This window comes from Triticum urartu, chromosome 3A (assembly GCF_056163025.1).
Source record: "Triticum urartu cultivar PI428250 chromosome 3A, HENAU_Tu73, whole genome shotgun sequence".
Lineage (NCBI taxonomy): Eukaryota > Viridiplantae > Streptophyta > Magnoliopsida > Poales > Poaceae > Triticum > Triticum urartu.
Genome location: NC_141875.1, coordinates 51,287,136 through 51,306,884, shown reverse-complemented (window position 1 = coordinate 51,306,884; position 19,749 = coordinate 51,287,136). Strand labels below are relative to the sequence as shown.

Here is a 19,749-nt window from a genome sequence, read left to right as displayed (position 1 = left end):
GCACTGCAGTGCCTAAGGCTTGGGCGCCACACTGTGTAAAGTGCAGCACCTATCGCTCGGGCGCTACACATTGACTTAAGCCGCATCGGGCCAGCCCCTCCCAGGCAGTTCTTCCCCCCTCTGAGGAAGTTGCTCTCTGTACAGCGACGGCGGTGCCCCCTTTGGATCCCCCTCCACACACCTCTCAGATCTGAAGTTTTGAGGCCCGGATTTGATCTCCAATCCCTCCTACTAAGTAAACTCCTCCGTTCCTTTCTTTTCCTCCGTAAATACGTTGCAATTTTAGGGATTTGCCCAAGATTAGGTGGAACCTTTGATCCCCCCCCCCCCCCCACACACACTATATGATTCTTGTTAGTGAAACCTAGATTATATATATATATATATATATATATATATATATATATATATATATAGACACCCAGGGTGTAGAATAAGTTATTCTTCACCCGAGGTAATCTTACGATCATTTCATAATTAAATTACGTTTGCAATTCAAATAGTTACATTCCTATTGATTCACTACGTAAAATTTGACATAAGAAAATAAAAATATAGGTCATCAGACAAGAAAATTTGCAATTTATGTGTATTTTAGACTATGTTTTTACGTTTGTAATTTTACATAACATAAAATATTTTTTTACGGCGATTATATATTTTCTTACGGTCTCTTTTTGCGTTGGAAATAAGACAAAACTTACGGAACGTAAAATTACGGTGCATTGATGGTAAAATAGAGTGGGGTGAAGAATAACTATTCCTCACCCAGGGTGACGAATAGCGCGACCATATATATATATATATATATATATATATATATATATATATATATATATATATATATATATATATATATATATATATGAGATGCCTAGTTTTGTAGATAATTATGAGATGTTGAGTTTTGTAGCTATATGTGAGATGTTGAGTTTTTTAGATATATATTAAATGTTGAGTTTATTTGAAATATGAGATGTTGATTTACTTGAACACATATGCCATACTAGACATATATGAGAATTTACAATCATTTATTCATTGTGTGAGAAGGAGATGTTGAGATTCTTGTAGATGAATACATACGAGATGTTTAGATGAACACATATGAAATGTTGAGTGTTTACCGATATTTGAGATGAACTCATATATGTTTATTGTTTGAAATTTGTAAGGATGGTTTGGCTTCTCGACGATGTCTACGACACAAAACACCGGGCCTACATGATCCGTGAGAAGGATATGGTAATAACGAGTAATCTAAATATTTTGCAAATTTTCCTTAAGTTGAAATTTATATGCCCTAAGATTTGTCATTACTTGTTTTTTGCAGAAGCTTGAACCTCTGAAGATTCGGTATCACGGGGTCTCTGGTCCTGCCATGCCTTACGATGAGTGGTACACACCGTACATCAAGCAGGCATGACTACTCCTGTGGATTCAGTTGGTCAGCCGGTCCACGCCGAATCTGAACGCTCCACTGGTGTCCGCTCTTGCTGATCGGTGGAGGCCGGAGACGCACAGTTTCCATCTTCGGACTGGGGAGTTTACCGCAGAGTCGTTTTTACGCAATATGTCTTTTGAGTATCAAGAAATGGGCCGACCTCTCCACCGTGGAAGAAAATAAATGGACAAATACTGTGAGAGAAATAGGCCAATCTCTCCACCGTGGGAGATAATAAATGGATAACAACTTCAGCTAGCTAGCTAGCTACCACAAAAAACATGTTTATTCGACAGAAAGTTGTTCTTTTAGGCTTATGTTTATTTCTTCTACGAGCGATTTTTGATCTTGTTGCTCTTTCACCAACAGTTTTCATTCATATTCAGGCAGAAATCACATATTTGATCTGAGGGCGAAATCAAATTACAAACTGACCTGCTTTCGAAATTTTTTCACAATGATGACCCTTTCGTGTGGCGCCCGACAGATAGGCGCCGCACACTACTGTGCAGCGCCTCGGACTGAGGCGTCGCACCTCCTGCAAGCGTGGCATCCCTGGTCCAGTTGCGGCCCCACATACAGCACTGCAGTGCCTAAGGCTTGGGCGCCACACTGTGTAAAGTGCAGCACCTATCGCTCGGGCGCTACACATTGACTTAAGCCGCATCGGGCCAGCCCCTCCCAGGCAGTTCTTCCCCCCTCTGAGGAAGTTGCTCTCTGTACAGCGACGGCGGTGCCCCCTTTGGATCCCCCTCCACACACCTCTCAGATCTGAAGTTTTGAGGCCCGGATTTGATCTCCAATCCCTCCTACTAAGTAAACTCCTCCGTTCCTTTCTTTTCCTCCGTAAATACGTTGCAATTTTAGGGATTTGCCCAAGATTAGGTGGAACCTTTGATCCCCCCCCCCCACACACACACTATATGATTCTTGTTAGTGAAACCTAGATTATATATATATATATATATATATATATATATAGACACCCAGGGTGTAGAATAAGTTATTCTTCACCCGAGGTAATCTTACGATCATTTCATAATTAAATTACGTTTGCAATTCAAATAGTTACATTCCTATTGATTCACTACGTAAAATTTGACATAAGAAAATAAAAATATAGGTCATCAGACAAGAAAATTTGCAATTTATGTGTATTTTAGACTATGTTTTTACGTTTGTAATTTTACATAACATAAAATATTTTTTTACGGCGATTATATATTTTCTTACGGTCTCTTTTTGCGTTGGAAATAAGACAAAACTTACGGAACGTAAAATTACGGTGCATTGATGGTAAAATAGAGTGGGGTGAAGAATAACTATTCCTCACCCAGGGTGACGAATAGCGCGACCATATATATATATATATATATATATATATATATATATATATATATATATATATATATATATGAGATGCCTAGTTTTGTAGATAATTATGAGATGTTGAGTTTTGTAGCTATATGTGAGATGTTGAGTTTTTTAGATATATATTAAATGTTGAGTTTATTTGAAATATGAGATGTTGATTTACTTGAACACATATGCCATACTAGACATATATGAGAATTTACAATCATTTATTCATTGTGTGAGAAGGAGATGTTGAGATTCTTGTAGATGAATACATACGAGATGTTTAGATGAACACATATGAAATGTTGAGTGTTTACCGATATTTGAGATGAACTCATATATGTTTATTGTTTGAAATTTGTAAGGATGGTTTGGCTTCTCGACGATGTCTACGACACAAAACACCGGGCCTACATGATCCGTGAGAAGGATATGGTAATAACGAGTAATCTAAATATTTTGCAAATTTTCCTTAAGTTGAAATTTATATGCCCTAAGATTTGTCATTACTTGTTTTTTGCAGAAGCTTGAACCTCTGAAGATTCGGTATCACGGGGTCTCTGGTCCTGCCATGCCTTACGATGAGTGGTACACACCGTACATCAAGCAGGCATGACTACTCCTGTGGATTCAGTTGGTCAGCCGGTCCACGCCGAATCTGAACGCTCCACTGGTGTCCGCTCTTGCTGATCGGTGGAGGCCGGAGACGCACAGTTTCCATCTTCGGACTGGGGAGTTTACCGTGACGCTTGAGGATGTCTCGTTGATCACCGGTCTTGCTATCGACGGGAGACCTCTCTATATGAGCACCGATTCTGATGGGTGGCGCGAGCAGATGATTGCTCTTATCGGTATGGCTCCTATCGAGGCTGAGGCTGAGGCTAATGTAGAGGAGGGAGAAGAGAAGAAGAAGAGGGAAAGGAAAGCAGCCGGAGCTGCTTTCACGTGGATTCAAAATAACTTTGCGATTTGCCCTGCGGATGCCACTGATGATGTGATCCAGACACATGCTCGTGTCTATATGTGGTACGTTGTCTCGAGGAATTTGTTTCCCGACTCCACGGGCAAGAACGCTCCATGGATGTGGCTGAAGGCGTTGACCGTCTTCGATAGCAAATATAGCTGGGGTACAGCGACTCTTGCGTACTTGTACCGATAGGTAGTTGGTTTGTTTTGTTATCAACTCATTTGTTCATTACCAATGCATCCTTGCTGTCAACTTAACATTGTTTTTCTTTCATATGCAGCTGGACGATGCGTGTCGCAGGATCACAGATAGTGCAGGCATTGGTGGTAATATGCTTCTACTTTCTGTATGGAGCTGGGAGCGTCTGCCTGTTGGACGCCCGAAGAGCGTCAGGTTTAATCCTTGGTATAAAGATGAAGATGACGAATTACGGCGCCCCACTTGGGCTTACAAGTGGGATGTGGTTTCCGAGATGACGAACGATGTCAATCTCATGTACGAAAAGTACATTGCCGAGTTGGACACGATTACGCCTAAGCAGGTAACGAGGTCATTACTTCAGTCATTTCTCATGCTTGCCTGAAAAAAGTCACCAATTTTGCATTGTTGCCCTATTTCATAGGTGGTATGGCAGCCATATGGCGTCGATGACAGACTTGGGTACACCGAGGAGTTTTCCATCAACCTGATGTGCTTGCGGGATAGGGATCTCTGGCTTATGCGGTGCCCACTGATATGCAACTGGGCGGTTGAGTTTCATTTGCCACATCGCGTGTTTCGTTAGTTTGGTCTGTTCCAGCCTCACCTGCCGGAATGGGTGGATACGGCCAAAGCACTTCATAGGTAAGAGAGCATGAACCGTATTGACTAAGCATCGTCACTCCTTGATTTTGCTAATGTTTGGTTTTGTACCATGCAGGTTGGACAGGAGAAGGCAGCGGAAGATAAAGGACTGGGACAAGCATCATGCTTCTATGTTACCCGCTTCCAGCTTTGTGTGGAGCAAGCTCGTAGTAGTGCACGCGCCAAGCTTCGTGAGCATAGTTTCTTTTGATAACTACATACGATGGCTTCTTGAAAATACTCGAGTTGAGATATGCCCGCCGGCATATAATGAGGATATTCTTGAAGAACCCGTAAACTTTGAGGATCTATCAAAGGGGAAGTACAACAGAGATGTCAGGGTAGGGCAAGGAGTCCCTTCTGTTCTGGTGATTAACTATGTGGTAAAGTGTTCCTTCTTTACTTTTCCGTTGGCCGTATTACACATGTTTGAATGGCTAACATGTTCATTCTTTCTCATCCGCAACGCACCGAGATCAAGAAAGCAGCTGATGAGAGCCAGTCTATTCTGGAGGAAACACCGGTTGGAAAAGGTACATATCGCATTCACTACGACCACTACGAGCATTCCTCAAGGTACATATCGCATTCACTATGAGAGCCAGTCTATGTTGTGGAGTTTGATATCTTATACACTTGTTCATGTTGCAACGTCAGGCCAAGAAGTTAAGGCGGTTATCGAATCTTCTCGGTTGCCGTGATCCCGAATTGGATGAACCATCTGCCTCTAGGTCTGGTACACCATCAGACCCCTCATCTCACCATCAGGGGGACGATGTGAGTTCCTCACATACTTATCTGGATGATGAGGGTGCGGTCACCCAAGAGGTATGACTAATCCTCTAGATGTGTTTCTCACTTGATTACGACGCCGGTCTTCACCATATTGTTTGATTGTGTGATAGGGCCATGTGCTTGATGATGACATGACTTTGGCGGACGCTCAAGTTTGTTCTGCATATATGTTCAAGCCTAGGCAGCCCAGACGCCGGTACACGCCCAATGAATTTGACAACAGAGGCAACCCAAAGGTGGTCGTAGGGACCTTGCGGATGGCTAGCTTGGATGATGAGGCGGAGGCTGAGGCGGAGGAGGAAGTGCAGGAAGAGGAGGCTCGTCCACCCAAGAGGAAGAAGATTGCCTGCAAGCGTGGCACCAGGAACACATGCGGAAGGCATTAGTGCTTGTGTTTGTTAGTGCTCTTGTAGCCGTTTCATTAGGTTGATGAACTGGTGAGGTTATGTTATATGTTGGTGAACTCTTACTAGTGTGGTATTTGTGTTTGCGAACTAGTAGTAATGTTGAATTGTCCTAAATGATGTGATGTTCAAGTTATTAGTTGTCTTTGTTCAGTATGTGCAATTTACAATAATTTTAGCGATGTTCAAGTAAGTTATGTGAGTGCTGCATGAGGCCAAAATGGCATCTGTTTCTGCAGTTTGGCAGTTAACAGCACTACAGCGCCCAACACCCAGGCGCTGCACTGTACTGTGCAGCGCCCAACGCTTAGGTGCCGCACCATACAGTGCAGCGCCCGTCTCGTAGGCACTGCTCAACTGGCCATGGCTATCCAGAGAGCCACGGAAGGCTTGCAGCACTGACCGTCCACGAAAATTACCAAGTCAGAGTGCAACGCCCAAGAGTCAGGCGTTGCACTGTACATATAGTAGTCCAAAACACAGAAAGAAGACATAGCACATATAGTACTCCAATTCACATAGTCATACACACATAGAAATAGAGTAGTCCAATCACATAGTCATACACAAACATTGAGCCAAAACACATAGTCATTTATGTCTCATAGCACATAGTAGCACACATTTTGGTTCATAAGAAGGTCACGGTCCTTGTCCCTTCTTCTTCTTCCTCTCTTCTTCTTCTTCTTCTCCCTCCTCCCACCACCAAGGGATCTCACCTTCCCCCTATGTGTCCTCCACCCCCTTCATTGTTTCCATACCTATGAAAATGGCAATATAATAGTTAGTCACACAATGCAAAATGACAACACAAGCATTGAGCCAAAAGAACAAGATCATAGTAAGTCACATACGACAATGGTCCATTGAGCCAAGAGAACATTCCTCCACTACAGCCACCGCCAAGGCCAAGATCACCACCACGGCCTCTACCACCACCACGGCTAGACCACCACCACGGGCTCTAACACCACCACGGCCAAGACTGTGACGCCCCCGATTTGATCGTACACTAATCATACACGCAAACGTGTACGATCAAGATCAGGTACTCACGGGAAGATATCACAACACAACTATACAAATAAAATAAGTCATACAAGCATCATATTACAAGCCAGGGGCCTCGAGAGCTCGAATACAAGAGCTCGATCATAGACGAGTCAGCGGAAGCAACAATATCTGAGTACAGACATAAGTTAAACAAGTTTGCCTTAAGAAGGCTAACACAAACTGGGATACAAGTCGAAAGAGGCGCAGGCCTCCTGCCTGGGATCCTCCTAAACTACTCCTGGTCGTCGTCAACGGGCTGCACGTAGTAGTAGGCACCTCCGGTGTAGTAGGGGTTGTCGTCGACAGTGGCGTCTGGCTCATGGGCTCCATCGTCTGGTCGCAGCAATAAAGAATAGAAAAGAGGGAAAAGAGGGAGCAAAGCAACCGTGAGTACTCATCCAAAGTACTCGCAAGCAAGGAGTTACACTACATATGTATGCGTTGGTATCAAATGGAAACGGGGGTATCATATGTGGACTGAACTGCAGAATGCCGGAATAAGAGGGGGATAGCTAGTCCTTTCGAAGACTACGCTTCTGGTAACCTCCATCTTGCAGCAGAAGAAGAGAGTAGGTGGTAAGTTCACCCAGTAACATCGCATAGCATAATCCTAACCGATGATCCTCCCCTTGTCGCCCTGTGAGAGAGCGATCACAGGTTGTATCTGGCACTTGGAAGGGTGTGTTTTATTAAGTATCCGGTTCTAGTTGTCATAAGGTCAAGGTACAACTCCAAGTCGTCCTGTTACCGAAGATCACGACTATTCGAATAGATTTACTTCCCTGCAGGGGTGCACCACATTTCCCAACACGCTCGATCCCCTTTGTCTGGACACACTTTCCTGGGTCATGCCCGACCTCGGAAGATCAACACGTCACAGCCCTACCTAGGCACAACAGAGAGGTCAGCATGTCGGTCTAAATCCTATGGCGCAGGGGTCTGGGCCCATCGCCCATTGCACACCTGCACGTTGCGTGCGCGGCTGGTGAGCAGACCTAGCAACCTCCATTACAAATGAAGTTGCGTTACACGGTCCAACCCGGCGCGCGCCGCTCAGTCGCTGACGTCACGAAGGCTTCGGCTGATACCACGACGCCGAGTGCCCATAACTGTCCCCGCGTAGTTGGTTAGTGCGTATAGGCCAGTAGCCAGACTCAGATCAAATACCCAGATCTCGCTAAGCGTGTTATTTTGAAGTAACCGCGAACGCCGACCAGGGCCAGGCCCACCTCTCTCCTAGGTGGTCTCAACCTGCCCTCTCGCTCCGCCTTAAAGTAACAGTCGGGGGCCGTCGGGAACCTAGGCCCACCACTACCTGGGTGGAACCACCTGCCCCTTCAGCCCCCACATCAGAATCACTTGCGGGTACTCAACGAGCCGACCCGACTTTTGTCACCACCTGTATAGCATGTATATATGTATGTATATACCCGTGATCACGGCCTGATAGTATAGCATGGCAGACGGACAAGAATGTAGGGCCACTGATGAAGTACTAGCAACCTATACTAAGCATGTAGGATTGTAGGTAAGGTATCAACAGTTGTAGCAACAATGACAGGCTATGCATCAGGATAGGATTAACGGAAAGCAGTAACATGCTACACTACTCTAATGCAAGCAATAGGGAGAAGAGTAGGCGATATCTGGTGATCAAGGGGGGGCTTGCCTGGTTGCTCTGGCAAGAGAGAGGGGTTGTCTCCGATGTAGTCGAACACACGGACAACGGCAACGGTCTGGGAGTCTACCGGAAAGAAGTAACGGAGGGGGAACACAATAAATAATAGAGCAATCAAATGTAACACAAAGCAAGACAAGGCAATACGTTGTGCTAAGCGTGACCTAACATAGGGATAGGCGATACCGGCGAAGGGGGGAAACATTCAGGAAAGTACTCTCGGTGTTTTGTGTTTTTGGACAGATGAATCGGAGGGGGAAAGTTGCGTGTTCGCTATGCTAGGGATGCGTGGCGGACGAACGGGCTGCGTATCCGGATTCGTCTCATCGTTCTGAGCAACTTTCATGTACAAAGTTTTTCCATTCGAGCTACGGTTTATTTTATATTTATTTTAAAAGATTTAAATCATTTTTAGAATTTATTTAATTTTTAAATCAACATTATCCAGAATAGTGTTTGTTGACGTCTGCAGTTGACCTGGTCAACCTGACAGGTGGGTCCCACCTGTCAGTGACCCATTTTAATTAAACACATTAATTAACCTTAATCAGGATTAATTAGGGGGTGGGCCCCACTGTCATTGACTAATTAATTAATTAATCAGGTTAATTAGTTTAGTTAATTGATTAGTTTAATTAATCAAAATTAATTAAGTTATTTATTTAATATTTTTATTTATTATTTATTTTAATTTTTAATTTCTTTTTAAAAAAATCGTTTTCGTTCATAGGTTGCTAGCGGACGCTAGGGCGCAACCCGATTGGCGCAGCGGGCGCGCGGGCGCCAGACAGTGCGATGTGGGGCGCCGGCGGCCACGGCGTCGGCCAGGAGGCCGGAGCGGCACACGGAAGAGGCGGCCATCGCGGCGAGGGGCTGCAGCAGAGGGAGCAAGGCGGCGCGGGGTGGCGCACAGGTTGGATGGGGGCGGTAAGGCGCAGGGGGGCAGCGTGAGGGGGACAGCAGTGGGCGGGCGCCGGAGAGGGGAGAGCAGGGTGGTGAGGCGCAGGCGGGGTACGCGTGCGCGGCGCGGTTCAGACTAGCGGGGGGGGGGGTCGTGGCCGGGCTGTGCCCAAGGCACGACGGGTGCGCATGGACTATGGCAGGGGGCTGCGCTGGCGAGCGGGGCTCGCGGAGGCGAGGCGCGCACGCCTGGACGCGGCACGTGGCGAGCGAGAGCAGCACGGTGAGCAAGGCAGCAGCGGGGAGGCGCGGGCGCGGCGAGTGCGGTGCTGGCGTCGGGGGCGAGCAGAGGCCAGGGGTGTGCGAGCGCAAGCGTAGGTCGCCGGGGCGATGCGTGCGTGGGCGCACACGGGGCGCGGCGAGCGCATGGGAAACAGGGAAGAGAGAGGAGGGGTGCGTGCTCACGGTGGCCGTAGGGGAGTGGCAGTGGGGCACGGGGAGGAGGACGGAGACGACCGGGCGACGGGAAGGCGAGAGGCTGCGGCATGCTGTCGAGGAGGAAGACGACAAGGTTCGGTGGGGAGGCTCCGGCGATGGCGTGGTGGCTCCAGGGCGAGGTGCGATGGTGGCGGGGCCTGGTGACGTGCGGTGTCGGGCACCAAGGGCGTCGGGGTCGGGCAACAGCGGCGACGAGCGGTGGGCGACGAGGCGAGGGGACGAAGGAGCACGACGGTGGCGTGCGGGTGAGCCCCGATCCCGATTGGATCAGGGGAGAGGGAGAGTGGGGGGGGTTCGTGGGGGAGAGAGTGGGTGAGGTTAGGGTTGGGGTTGGGGGCTGAGGCCTAAGTAGGCCAAGGGTGTGGGCCGGCCAGCTGGGCCATTCGGCCCAGTGGAGGGGGGGCTTTTCATTTTCTTTTTGTTTTCTATTTTCTATTTTCCTTTTCTTTTATTTAATTTTCTATTTTATTTTAAGTTCCTTTTTATTTCAGTTTTATAAAAATAAACACTAGCACCTAAAACTGTATTTATAAATATACTACTGCCACCTTAATTCTCAACCCAAAATAAAATAGTTTAATATTTTATAAAGTTCAACAAGCATTTATTTATTTGTTTTAGCTACTATTTTAATTATCTTAGAGCATTTAAACATTTTATCAAAGTTTGGTTTCTTCACCATAATTACCTATGCATTATTTGGTTCACTTCGAACATTTAAATTTCAATAATTGAAAACTTTTATTGTTTGCTCGATTTTGAATTTGAATTTGAATCGGTTTCGAACTAACGCGAGATTGACAATAGTAATCGAAGTGACGTGGCATCATTAGCCGAGGGTTGCTGTAGTTTAATGATCCGGGCGTCACAAATCTCCTCTACTACAAGAAATCTTGTCCCGAAATTTAAGAGATGGAGTAAGGGGGAAGTTCTAGTTACGAAATTCTAACGGATCTTCTCGGTCTTAGTTGCTCTTCTCGAAGAGGTCGATCCATAGCATTGATGTCTTCATTCCTATGCCTGAATGCATCATGATGAAGCTGTCGTCCTTCCTTCAGGATCTTCACCGTACTTACGAAAGGATAAAGGGTGGTTATTCTGGAAGAATGGACCTTACAAGGTTGACTATCCGGCAGATAACTCAGGGAATGTGGTAGAAAGTAATTCTGGAATAGATACTTAAGAACATATCGAGAGTAAAGTAAGTAGGTACCATGAGAAGTTTCCAATGGGCAGGCAATCGTTCAATGGCCTAATCAGAAGGTGAAAGGGGTTCAGAGCAACGAGAATAAGTATTGCGTCTGATACCAGAATAGATCACTAGGCTGGTGGCCCATGAATTACATACGAAGCCAAGCATGAGGAATAACTTTGGAAACAGGGGGTGTATAGGAGAGTCAGGTTTCGATCCTGTGGAACTGTGGGTTATGGTCCCACCATGTGGGTTAAAAGTACGAGGAGCGATGACATCTTGCATGGTCATGATAGCAAGGCATGTCAGAGGGTAGCCTGTCGATTATGTCGGCAACAACGTCAGTACCAAGGGCGAGGGACGAAGAGAACCATTTTCTGACTCGTTTAACGAGGCGAACCAATAGGCAAAGTTCTCGTCCATCGGCGGCTACCGGAATGTCATCAACAATAGTAACAGGGTCTTTCTAACCGAATTGTACAACTAGGTGTTTACAAAAGCAGGAGAATATTACTGCTTATTTCATATAGATCACAAGAAAGGTTAAACAGAACAATGGAAAGGAAAATGTGACCATCAGATTAAACAGAACAATGGAAAGAAAAATGTGACCATCAGATTAAATAGAACAATGGAAAGGAAAATGTGTTTAAATACACATTTCAGGGGTATATCCTTCCCAAGGACAAGCCGAATATGATATCTATGGCATAATATAATGTAGGAAACCATTTAGGTAATGGGAGAGGAATTTTCATGGCATTACCCATACAACGGTGTTTGGATAATGGATATAGAAAACTTAGCATTGCGCTTTCAATGCTCTTATTGAAAATCGGAGTACCACAGACATGCTTGACATGGTCTTCAAGCAAGGTTGGACTTTGGAAACACAAAGGATCCATCAGGAATAATTTGTAGAATAAGTTTTACAATTTCCTCATGGAAGAATGGATAACCTTGCTGAAAAGGAATCCATAACAATAGGGCCTCCGGCCAGGCGTGCTAGGCATGACAACACCTTACCGGGTCATATAAAGTCCAAGGTTATAACTCTTGAAAAACGTTCCAACCATCATATCTGACCGAGATTCAAATCTGATTGGTGTCAGGATACCTCAGACTCAGGATGCCTGAGAAAGAAAAGGTGCAATACAATTGACGAGATGACATTTTAAGATTCCCGGGTAATGAACTATGGAAGCAAGTTCTGAAACAAGAGTTCATCATTAAACCAAGGAGAGGATGAAGAGGTGGCTTATGGAGTTGGCGACAACTCATCGAGATTACTAAAAAGATGGATTCCGACAATTATGTGAACAAGGGGATAACATTTGTCAGATCAAGTGATATAATGATGTATGCTCAAGGAAAGCATACACAACCGATCATTGATTGAAAAGTGCACCCGAAATATGGGCATAGGTAGTACGATCAATGTTAGAATGGTGATTCGATATCCAATACACAAAGAATGTAAATATCATTCATTAACTTACAAGTAATAGGGTTGCTAGAAGTTTTGACTTCACACATCATAGTTAAATGGCTGGTATCCCGGTTAGAAACAACACGGGGACCAAGATAAGAACGGAGATGGTGAGAAGTATTACTATATCAAGAATTCTTAAGAGGTGGTGAAATTCTCACGACATTCTTGACATAAAAGATGGTAATACTCCAATGAAAAGAACAAATGCTGGATAGAAGGATCTCAAGGTATAACACGAAACACGAACAAGTTTGTGTTGAACGGAAGGCAATAAAGTGGTCGATGATAACACGAATCATCGAGGGGCAAGGATGGTATTTCCATCATGACTTTGATTGATATCCTGGAAGAGCTCAGAATGCTGATGATGATCACGACACATTTGCCGAGAGATTTCATGAAGATGTAATAGATCAGCGATGGCATCAAGTCAAAGGAATGATGAACTGAAAAATTATTGGGACCAAGGGTACGTCACAAACTCGAAATCAATCTTGTTGTTCAAGGCGAAATGATACGACAAGGAAGATCAACGTAAGGTTAGCTCATCATCGAAAATTGTGCTCCGGGAAGAAGGAGCAGGTAGCACAGCAAAATTTAGCACAATAATGATATAGCCGATCAGGCTAGGAATACTTGAAGAATTATTAAACTCGTAAGCAATGATAATTACTCAGAGTTATTGAATCGGAGTGCGGAATCGATTCACTTATCAGTGTTCTTGAGTGAAATAACTCAAAACCAGGGGAAATCTGAAATTGGTGAGAAGCAATACTCGATGAAGCCTCATAGGAAGCAACACAGTTCTTTGATATTCTTGAGATACTGGAGGGTATTATTCGAAGGAGGATTGACATAGGGGTTGCGGGGATGTATGGTCTGCAGAAGACAAGTGTTTTCACTTGTTTGAAAAATGGAATCAAGTGGAAAATATGGTCGGAACCACGATTGCCAAGGATCAATTCACAGATACCAGATGATATTATACCAAGGAAATAGTTATTATTACAAGAAGCTTCCATGATAGGATCTACATCGTGTCCATGGGCATGAACACAAGTTCAAGGTCGACTCCCACTTCTTCATTGTATAACCTTCCATTCACCTCTCGCTTTTCAGAAATGACATTAGTTGTTGAAAGTTTTACCTAGTGCAATACCAAATAAGTATGACCCGGGAAATCTTTTGGGTTCACATAGATTAAGGAAGGCATAGGTTCAACCCATCGGGGCATCGTAGGAACATATACCACAACTTCAGGAGTAAATAATACAAGCTCGAAAGTAGAGCATGGTTGACAAGGCAGAGGATACAATTTACCAAAGGCATTATATACCTGTGGAAAGGCTCACAAGGTTATTGAATATTAAGGATGATGTCGGATGAAATCCAACAATGGATCCGATGATCCACAACGGAGCTGATGTGAGTATCAGTACTCTACCAGAAGAAGAAAGAATGCAAGGGGATCAGATGATAGAAACAACTGACTAACTCAAAGCTCAATTGCACAGGAATTATGATTCCAAGTCAAGGGATCAGAAGCAATGCTCTGATTAGGGATGGATAAGTTGAATAGTCTTAGAGGTACAATCGTCGACAATTTGATTGGTCGAGAACCAACTCATGTTTAAAATGACGTCTGAGCCAGAAGGATAAATTCTAGGATCCGACTGAGGATTGCAAGCATTCGCAACTTATTGAATCAATGGACTCAAAATGATAGTGATAAAGGATGCTAATAAGATTGCTTATGGGGTTAACCATAATGCAGTAAGCGAGGATTTCAAGAGCAATAAGCTGTTGAGGATTTTCGGAAGATCGAATAGTATTTCGAAGACCTTTCTGAAACACATGAACAACTGGGGATGAGCGATACTTGGTAAGTGTGAAGAATTATCCATAGGGGTATTGAGGTGGGAAGGAACCGCAAGGCAGTAGGCACAAAGTAATCTTGGAACAACAACGAGTATTTCGGGGTATCTTGTAATAACAAGAGCAACTGGGACTAATGTAAGAATGGCAAGTGCATGCAGTTATCTATAAGGATAGAACAGTGGTAGGGAATTTGCAAAGGCGGTGGGTACAAGTGTCTCTGGAGAACATCGTAGAGTAACCTCAGAATCTTCTGGTGCAGCAGACGATCATCGGTAATAAGGTGCTCTCCGGGTGAAGGTGATCACGAGATCCTAATGTTAGATTTAGCAAAATTCATTTAACCCGAAGAGAAGAGAGAACAGAATCCCAGAGTAAAGACGAGGAATAAAGGATCCTAATACCACCCAATGGCGATGTGGGCCCGTAAGCCGCACAGCCATGTTAGTAAAAACTTTTTCAATGACTAGACTCAACTTCGGCCAAGGAGTTTGGAAGGGGGATTCCTACAGGCAGTCGGCTCTGATACCAACTTGTGACGCCCCCGATTTGACTGTACACTAATCATACACGCAAACGTGTACGATCAAGATCAGGGACTCATGGGAAGATATCACAACACAACTCTACAAATAAAATAAGTCATACAAGCATCATATTACAAGCCAAGGGCCTCAAGGGCTCGAATACAAGAGCTCGATCATAGACGAGTCAGCGGAAGCAAAAATATCTGAGTACAGACATAAGTTAAACAAGTTTGCCTTAAGAAGATAACAAAAACTGGGATACAGGTCGAAAGAGGCGCAGGCCTCCTGCCTGGGATCCTCCTAAACTACTCCTGGTCGTCGTCAGTGGGCTGCACGTAGTAGTAGGCACCTCCAGTGTAGTAGGGGTCATCGTCGACAGTGGCGTCTGGCTCCTGGGATCCATCATCTGATCGCAGCAATCGAGTATAGAAAAGGGGGAAAAGGGGGACCAAAGAAACCGTGAGTACTCATCCAAAGTACCCGCTGAAGGAAATATGCCCTAGAGGCAATAATAAAGTTATTATTTATTTCCTTATATCATGATAAATGTTTATTATTCATGCTAGAATTGTATTAACCGGAAACATAATACATGTGTGAATACATAGACAAACAGAGTGTCACTAGTATGCCTCTACTTGACTAGCTCGTTAATCAAAGATGGTCATGTTTCCTAACCATGGACAAAGAGTTGTTATTTGATTAATGGGATCACATCATTAGTTGAATGATCTGATTGACATGACCCATTCCATTAGCTTAGCACCCGATCGTTAAGTATGTTGCTATTGCTTTCTTCATGACTTATACATGTTCCTATGACTATGAGATTATGCAACTCCCGTTTGCTAGAGGAACACTTTGTGTGCTACCAAACGTCACAACGTAACTGGGTGATTATAAAGGAGCTCTACAGGTGTCTCCAAAGGTACATGTTGGGTTGGCGTATTTCGAGATTAGGATTTGTCACTCCGATTGTCGGAGAGGTATCTCTGGGCCCTCTCGGTAATGCACATCACTTAAGCCTTGCAAGCATTGCGACTAATGAGTTAGTTGCGGGATGATGTATTACAGAACGAGTAAAGAGACTTGCCGGTAACGAGATTGAACTAGGTATTGGATACCGACGATCGAATCTCAGGCAAGTAACATGCCGATGACAAAGGGAACAACGTATGTTGTTATGCGGTCTGACCGATAAAGATCTTCGTAGAATATGTAGGAGCCAATATGGGCATCCAGGTCCCGCTATTGGTTATTGACCAGAGACGTGTCTCGGTCATGTCTACATTGTTCTCGAACCCGTAGGGTCCGCACGCTTAAGGTTACGATGACAATTATATTATGAGTTTATGCATTTTGATGTACCGAAGTTTGTTCGGAGTCCCGGATGTGATCACGGACATGACGAGGAGTCTCGAAATGGTTGAGACATAAAGATTGATATATTGGAAGCCTATGTTTGGATATCGGAAGTGTTCCGGGTGAAATCGGGATTTTACCGGAGTACCGGGAGGTTACCGGAACCCCCCGGGAGCTATATGGGCCATAGTGGGCCTTAGTGGAAAAGAGAAGAGGCAGCCCAAGATGGGCCGCGCGCCCCTCCCCTCCCTTGGTCCGAATAGGACAAGGAGAGGGGGCCGACCACCCTCTCTCTTTTCCCCCCTCCGCAAATCCTATTCCAACTAGGATTGGGGGGGGGGGAATCCTACTCCCAAAGGGAGTAGGACTCTCCTGGCGCGCCTCTCCTAGGCCGGCCGCACCCCCCCTTTGGTCCTTTATATACGGAGGCAGGGGCACCCCAGAGACACACAAGTTGATCCACGTGATCTTACTCTTAGCCATGTGCGGCGCCCCCAGCCACCATAGTCCTCGATAATATTGTAGCGGTGCTTAGGCGAAGCCCTGCGGCAGTAGTACATCAAGATCGTCACCACGCCGTCGTGCTGACGGAACTCTTCCCTGACACTTTGCTGGATCGGAGTCCGGGGATCGTCATCGAGCTGAACGTGTGCTAAAACTCGGAGGTGCCGTAGTTTCGGTGCTTGATCGGTCGGGCCGTGAAGACGTACGACTACATCAACCAAACGCTTCCGTTGTCGATCTACAAGGTATGTAGATCACACTCTCCCCTCGTTGCTATGCATCACCATGATCTTGCGTGTGCGTAGGAAAATTTTGAAATTACTACGTTCCCCAACAGTGGTATCCGAGCCTAGGTTTTATATGTTGATGTTATATGCACGAGTAGAACACAAGTGAGTTGTGGGCGATATAAGTCATACTGCTTACCAGCATGTCATACTTTGGTTCGGCGGTATTGTTGGACGAAGCGGCCCAGACCGACATTACGCGTACGCTTACGCGAGACCGGTTCTCCCGACGTGCTTTGCACATAGGTGGCTTGCGGGTGACAGTTTCTCCAACTTTAGTTGAACCAAGTGTGGCTACGCCCGGTCCTTGCGAAGGTTAAAACAGCACCAAGTTGACAAACTATCGTTGTGGTTTTGATGCGTAGGTAAGATTGGTTCTTGCTTAAGCCCGTAGCAGCCACGTAAAACTTGCAACAACAAAGTAGAGGACGTCTAACTTGTTTTTGCAGGGCATGTTGTGATGTGATATGGTTAAGACGTGATGAGATATAAGTTGTTGTATGAGATGATCATGTTTTGTTGAAGTTATCAGCAACTGGGAAAATCCTTATGGTTGTCTCTCTATTGCATAAGATGCAAGCGTCCAATAATTGCTTTACTTTATCGCTATGCGATAGCAATAGTTGCAAGAGCAATTGTTGGCGAGACGACCACGTGACGACACATTGATATAGATCAAGATGATGGAGATCATGGTGTCATGCCGGTGACGATATAGATCATGACAGTACTTTGGAGATGGAGATCAAAGAAGCAAGATGATGATGGCCATATCATGTCACATATTTTGATTGCATATGATGTTTATCTTTTATACATCTTATTTTTGCTTAGTTTGACGGTAGCATTTTAAGATGATCTCTCACTAATTATCAAGAAGTGTTCTCCCTGAGTATGCACCGTTGCGAAAGTTCTTCGTGCTGAGACACCACATGATGATCGGGTGTGATAGGCTCTACGTTCAAATACAACGGGTGCAAAACAGTTGCACACGCGGAATACTCAGGTTATACTTGACGAGCCAAGCATATACAGATATGGCCTCGGAACACGGAGACCGAAAGGTCGAGCGTGAATCATATAGTAGATATGATCAACATAGTGATGTTCACCAATGAAACTGCTCCATCTCATGTGATGATCGTACATGGTTTAGTTGATTTGGATCACGTGATCACTTAGAGGATTAGAGGGATGTCTATCTAAGTGGGAATTCTTAAGTAATATGATTAATTGAACTTAAATTTATCATGAACTTAGTCCTGGTAGTATTTTGCAAATTATGTTGTAGATCAATAGCTCGCGTTATTGCTTTCATATGTTTATTTTGATATGTTCCTAGAGAAAAATTGTGTTGAAAGATGTTAGTAGCAATGACGCGGATTGGATCCGTGATCTGAGGTTTATCCTCATTGCTGCACAGAGGAATTATGTCCTTGATGCACCGCTAGGTGATAGACCTATTGCAGGAGCAGATGCTGACGTTATGAACGTTTGGCTAGCTAAATATGATGACTACTTGATAGTTTAGTGCACCATGCTTAAACGGCTTAGAATCGGGACTTCAAAGACGTTTTGAACGTCATGGACCATATGAGATGTTCCAGGAGTTGAAGTTAATATTTCAAGCAAATACCCGAGTTGAGAGATATGAAGTCTCCAACAAGTTCTATGGCTAAAAGATGGAGGAGAATCGCTCAACTAGTGAGCATGTGCTCAGATTGTCTGGGTACTACAATCGCTTGAATCAAGTGGGAGTTAATCTTCCAGATAAGATAGTGATTGACAGAATTCTCTAGTCACCATCACCAAGTTAGTAGAACTTCGTGATGAACTATAGTATGCAAGGGATGACGAAAACGAACCCTGAGCTTTTCATGATGATGAAATCGATGAAGGTAGAAATCAAGAAAGAGCATCAACTGTTGATGGTTGACAAGATCACTAGTTTCAAGAAAAGGGCAAAGGGAAGAAGGGGAACTTCAAGAAGAACGGCAAGCAAGTTGCTGCTCAAGTGAAGAAGCCCAAGTCTGGTCCTAAGCCTGAGACTAAGTGCTTCTACTACAAAGGGACTGGTCACTGGAAGCGGAACTGCCCCAAGTATTTGGCGGATAAGAAGGATGGCAAAGTGAACAAAAGTATATTTGATATACATGTTATTGATGTGTACTTTACTAGTGTTTATAGCAACCCCTCAGTATTTGATACTGGATCAGTTGCTAAGAGTAGTAACTCGAAACAGGAGTTGCAGAATAATCAGAGACTAGTTAAGGGTGAAGTGACGATGTGTGTTGGAAGTAGTTCCAAGATTTATATGATCATCATCGCACACTCCCCTATACTTTCGGGATTAGTGTTGAACCTAAATAAGTGTTATTTGGTTTTTGCGTTGAGCATGAATATGATTTGATCATGTTTATTGCAATACGGTTATTCATTAAAGTCAGAGAATAATTGTTGTTCTGTTTACATGAATAAAACCTTCGATGGTCATACACCCAATGGAAATAGTTCGTTGGATCTCGACCGTAGTGATACACATAATCATAATATTGAAACCAAAAGATGC

General features: G+C 44.5%; 1 protein-coding gene across 1 annotated transcript; it reads left to right on the top strand.

Annotated features, from left to right (window-relative positions):
* The first annotated feature begins 1,603 nt into the window (after window positions 1–1,603).
* LOC125524031 (uncharacterized) lies at window positions 1,604–5,894 on the top strand. Its single transcript, XM_087516597.1, has 8 exons — window positions 1,604–2,260; window positions 3,169–3,238; window positions 3,327–3,962; window positions 4,051–4,311; window positions 4,393–4,613; window positions 4,690–5,157; window positions 5,250–5,441; window positions 5,519–5,894. The coding sequence occupies exons 6-8, from the start codon at window positions 5,047–5,049 to the stop codon at window positions 5,792–5,794; spliced, it is 579 nt and encodes a 192-aa protein (XP_087372723.1). The 5' UTR covers window positions 1,604–2,260; window positions 3,169–3,238; window positions 3,327–3,962; window positions 4,051–4,311; window positions 4,393–4,613; window positions 4,690–5,046; the 3' UTR covers window positions 5,795–5,894.
* Window positions 5,895–19,749: the final 13,855 nt, after the last annotated feature.

What these genes read in the sequence shown, in the direction of transcription:
- LOC125524031 (XM_087516597.1), top strand. Translation starts at nt 5,047, where the DNA reads ATGGCTAACATGTTCATTCTTTCTCATCCGCAACGCACCGAGATCAAG. An exon ending in TTGGAAAAGGTACATATCGC is followed by an intron (nt 5,158 to 5,249) that starts ATTCACTACGAC and finishes TATCTTATACAC; the next exon opens with TTGTTCATGTTGCAACGTCA. An exon ending in AGGGTGCGGTCACCCAAGAG is followed by an intron (nt 5,442 to 5,518) that starts GTATGACTAATC and finishes ATTGTGTGATAG; the next exon opens with GGCCATGTGCTTGATGATGA.